Below are 4655 nucleotides of genomic sequence, written 5' to 3'. Positions count from 1 at the left end.
GAATACTTCCTACATGCCAAGCCCTGTTCTAGGAATACTGAGACCATCTGTGGTATTTCACTGGAACAAATTGCTATACCTTCATTTTATAAGGCACAAGTGGGAGTTTTCCCCCAAAACTCTAAAATCTGGGTTGTCTACCCACCGTTTTGAAAAATCAACCTCTATTAAACAAATATTTACCCTAATACATTCTGAGCCCCTTGCTTGTCGTCTGAGGCTGACCTCAGGAGACAGGGCTCCAGCATACCTTGTAGTGGAAGTAATCCTCTGTCCTATGCAGAAGGTCATTGAGCTTGTTCAGACCCTTGCAGGGCACCTGGCAGTAGAGTGTCCCATCAGAGCAAATGTTGGTCACTTTGACATTTGTGTACATGGCATCCACCTGGAACAAGCGAAGGCACATGGAAACGTTTTGACAACAAATGTCCCTCTTCCCCTAACAGCCCATCACACTTACACATCTGTGACGGTTAATGTCGTCAGCGTGACAACTCTGAGACTCCAATACCTTGGCATGTATGATGTTTCTAGAAAGATTTAACTGAATGAATACCTAGCCTCAAAGTGGGTGATATCATCCAATGGGCTGGAGTCCTGCACTATGGACTTCATGATTTTTTTTAAATCCAAAACATCTTTATTTACAGATTGTATGACAGTATGCTTCAGTGCCCCTATTAATTCTACCAGGAAGAGTACTACAGCTGATATACATGTTAGGGCAGAGTAGCAGTTTGCAAAAGTGCAAAGCCTTAGCTTTGGGGTAACACATCAGAAAAAAATCTAACCACTGCAAGACTAAATGCCAGTCTGTGGTGCGCTACAAATCTGAGTGCAGGTGGTGGTGGGTCGTAGTGGCTGGTGGTGGTGATAATATTTTTGAACATTTTATTGATTCTTTTTGAGTTCCACATCATATTACAAGTTGAATTCATCTCCCCATCCCTTCATATCCACCCTCTGCCCTTGAAACCCTCCAAAAGAAAAACAAACAAACAAAGCATTCTCATTGTGGAAGCTGTGGTGTGTCCCCCAACATACTCTCGGTTCACACATTCTCACTTGCAAATGTTCATTGCACTGAGTCACTGGTCTGGCTCCAGGCCTCTGGCTTCAGCTACATCATCAATACTGGAACCTCACTGGAACTCCTCTGGGTTCTTCTATTGGTGCACTGTATCATGGAGATCATGCAGCTTTAGATCTGCAGGACCAGGCCTTTCACATGCTTCAGTGGTTCATAGATGAGGTAGATTTCAGGGTGGGCCAATTCAAAGTTCTGGATCTGGCCTTGGGTGGTAGCCGAGTTGGTCAGCCTAACAGCTCTCCAATACCCTCACTACAGGGTGAATGTTCTAGCCTTGCCATGGCTAGCTCACCCAATGCTGCAGCCAACAGGGGGCAGGATCAGCTCTACTACTCTCAGGCCCTTGGGGCCAGCTTACCTGCACCCACCCCACCAGAGCCAGCTCTACTATTACTGTGCTGCCTAGTCAAGGTGTGGGCTTTACTCTCCTGAGCGCTACAGCTGGGAGAGGGCCAGCTCCCTTGCTCTCACATCCTTGGGGCCTGGCTCACCTGTGCCTTCACCATTAGGGCCAGCTCTACTCTGCTGTGTTGCCTAGGTGGGGTACAAGGCTCCCTCTCCTGAATGCTCCGGCCAGTGAGGGGCAGGGCGGGCTCTCCCACTCTCATGACTTCAGGGCCAGCTCTCTCAACTACTGTAGGTGGCAAGGGGTGGAACATCACCTCCTGCTCATGCCACCTTATTGGCAGAGGAGTGGCTGGGCCAGCTCTCCTGCCTGTTGCAGGCAGTAGGGGCAAGGGAGGGTGCTACATGAGTATTAAAGCTTTTCAAAACTTTAATCAACATAAAAGATTTTAATCTCAACCATTTTGGGGGCCAAATTACAGTATTTTCTTTAAATCATAGTTTCATTTGTTAACAGCCTCTTTCCCTAAATGATTTTATCAAGTTTTTAAAATGGTAAGCCTGTTCTTCAGCATCTACCCAATTGTTTCAGTTGAATAATTTGTTATGTCCTAAAGATTTAAAGAATGTTCAGACTAACAGTATTTTCATGGATGAATTTTTTCCTCATGTTTTTAATCTTTATAAGAAAATTTCATATAAAAATTTTCACTGAAGAAACTGGAAAACAGTAGGCTGGAGAGACAGCTCAGTGGTTAAGAAAATGGAAAGCAAAAAAATTTAATTCCTGAGAAATAAATACTAGCTTGACATTTCCCACTGGCTTGCTCTCCTTGCTTTTCCATAGTAAGGTGATGCCATTTCCCCTCTGCATCCCCTCCTTGTTTTTCCAGTCAGGTGATATCAATTATCTGCCTAAAACCTATAACTTCCTTTTCATATGATTTTCTTCTCCTCTCCCCTCACTCGTCTTTTTCCTTTTGTCTGTGCACGTGTGTATACATGGGCTCCTGCATGTACGCATTCATATGGAGACCAGAGGTTGATGACAGGTATTTCCCTTAACCACTTTGCATCTTACCTGCTGAGACGAGGGCTCGCCCTTGTTGAAGGAAGTCACTATCATCACACCCGCACAACGTGCCCACCAAGTCCCAGGCCCCACTCTTGTCTTTGCTCCCCAAGAGCTGGAACCCCAGCTGCATGCCACTGGAGCTGAGGTTTTGTTTTGTAGTGTGCAGGTGGCAGGACAGGCTCAGGTCCTCCTGCTTGCGCGGTAAACATGTTAACTGAGGAGCCGCGTCTCCAGCCCCTGACAATGTACTTTTATAGGAGGCATGTCGGTCCTTGTGCTCACGGAAGAGAACTAGGGAAACCAGGAGTGTTAAGCATACACGGTGCCTCTTCAAAGGAAAAGATGTATATAGCCAGTTTCTGCTCAGAATGCTTGGAGCAGAAGTGGATAATAGCTTGGTGACCTCCGTGCTACCTGTATGGCCACACGGGCTCCCTTAGACCTTTATCTTGAGCCTATTTATCTTAGTCAATCCACAGAGCTATCCTCCACCAGACCCTTATCAGGAGTATTTTACTTTGAGCCTGCTTCCTTTGTTATTCTACAGAACGCATCCTATGGAAGATACCACTTATACTTTATAAGACTTTCAATGTAATCTTGTCGTAAGCTTTGTTATACACATGAGGCTGAGTTAATGATCACCAGGAAACTTTTTGCCAAATTGTGCTGTGCTTAAATATGCCTAAAAATCAACTACCTGATATCAAAATCTCAAAGTTTGAACCAATACGAGCTACTTAGTTGTGTTGAACCAAATTTCTTTGTTGCCTCCCTGGACAGACACTTTGCTGGCCACCCAGCACACACACACACACACACACACACACACACACACACACACACACACACACGCATGCACACACTCACCTGGAGATGAACTTGTAGAGACCTGTCACATATGGCCTTGAGGCAGGTGGCATTGATGTTGATATCGTCCTCTCCTGATGTGTCGTACAGCACCACCAGCGGGACATCTGACTTGTCCAGGATCTCCACAGCAAAGATCTTCCCACATGTTAGTGATTCCACCACCTTCACAAGGTCGGGGTCGTCATTCAGAACCTCCAACCCTGAAAAACAGCAACTGCCTTCATTTCTATTTACTCGCAGAAGCACCATGGATGCCTGAGTTCACTGTCTATTTTGACCACAGAATTATGCTCACCACCTCAGCATTATAACACTTTTAATGGAAGGGTGTTTTTTTTTTGAAATCTTTACCTTACACATCTGTAGATGAATGGCATGATGCGAACCTCTTTAAGAGACTTATTAGAGAGCTGGAGAGATGGCTCAGCCATTAAAGGCTGCTCACAACCAAACATACAAGACATATTAGAGCAGGTTCTCTTAACATAATGAGACTGATAACCAATTCTAATTTACCACAAAAGAAGCAGCCTTTGAGATATATGCAAATCCATACGGAAAACAAACAACAAGAACCTGTTCTTGCAAATCATGCACTTATAATACCTTTTCTATGCTGGTTTTCTGTTTTCAATTAAATATGTACAACTTTTTCTTGTAAGATTATTATATATAACTAAAAATCAAAGCACCGCCTCCCCCCTGCCTCCTCCTCCGTGTTCACCCCTGACCGGGGACACCGCAGACAGATTCATCAGAGACTGATGCTTCAGCCACTACGGGTGTCAGGCGCAGTGTACTACCTCTTTCAGTTCTCCGACAATTGGAATTCAGTATTTTACACATATGACAACTCTAAGTCCATCTACTTATCTAAACTAATTAAAATGAGAACACCATTTCTAAATGAGACTTCAGTGCCTCTGTCACTTTTCTCTTTGAGTGTAAGCTATAAGGCAGACCTCTGCCCTGCTGGGACTCTGCTCGTACCTATTACCTCAGAATCTGGACTCCTGTTCTGCAATTGTGATATATTCCTTTCAAACCAATTCTACACTCTATGATTGGTTCTTAAGAGCTTGTTGGGATTGTCTCAGAGTCAGGCCCTTCAGAGGCATAAAGATTCATTCTTGCTGGTGGGGACACTAGTGTCTCTGTCTCTCTCTGCCTCTGTCTCTGTCTCTGTCTCTGTCTCTGTCTCCCCCTCCCCTCCCCTCCCCTCCCCTCCCCTCCCCTCCTTTCTTTCTTTCTTTCTTTCTTTCTTTCTTCCTT

At 44.9% G+C, this 4655-nt stretch overlaps 1 protein-coding gene across 2 annotated transcripts in view; it reads right to left on the bottom strand.

The window, feature by feature from the left end:
* The window catches only part of Tdrd7 (tudor domain containing 7), a 61550-nt gene that overhangs the window by 16341 nt on the left and 40554 nt on the right, over positions 1–4655 (bottom strand). For both annotated transcript variants that reach the window (XM_021200124.1, XM_029540075.1), the window contains exons 10-11: positions 3381–3583; positions 251–385 (exon numbers count right to left, since the gene is read on the bottom strand). In XM_021200124.1, coding sequence (XP_021055783.1) covers positions 251–385; positions 3381–3583 — 338 coding nt within the window. The remainder of the gene's footprint in view (positions 1–250; positions 386–3380; positions 3584–4655) is intronic.

Source organism: Mus pahari, chromosome 6, assembly GCF_900095145.1.
Source record: "Mus pahari chromosome 6, PAHARI_EIJ_v1.1, whole genome shotgun sequence".
Lineage (NCBI taxonomy): Eukaryota > Metazoa > Chordata > Mammalia > Rodentia > Muridae > Mus > Mus pahari.
This window is presented reverse-complemented; position numbering and strand designations above follow the sequence as displayed.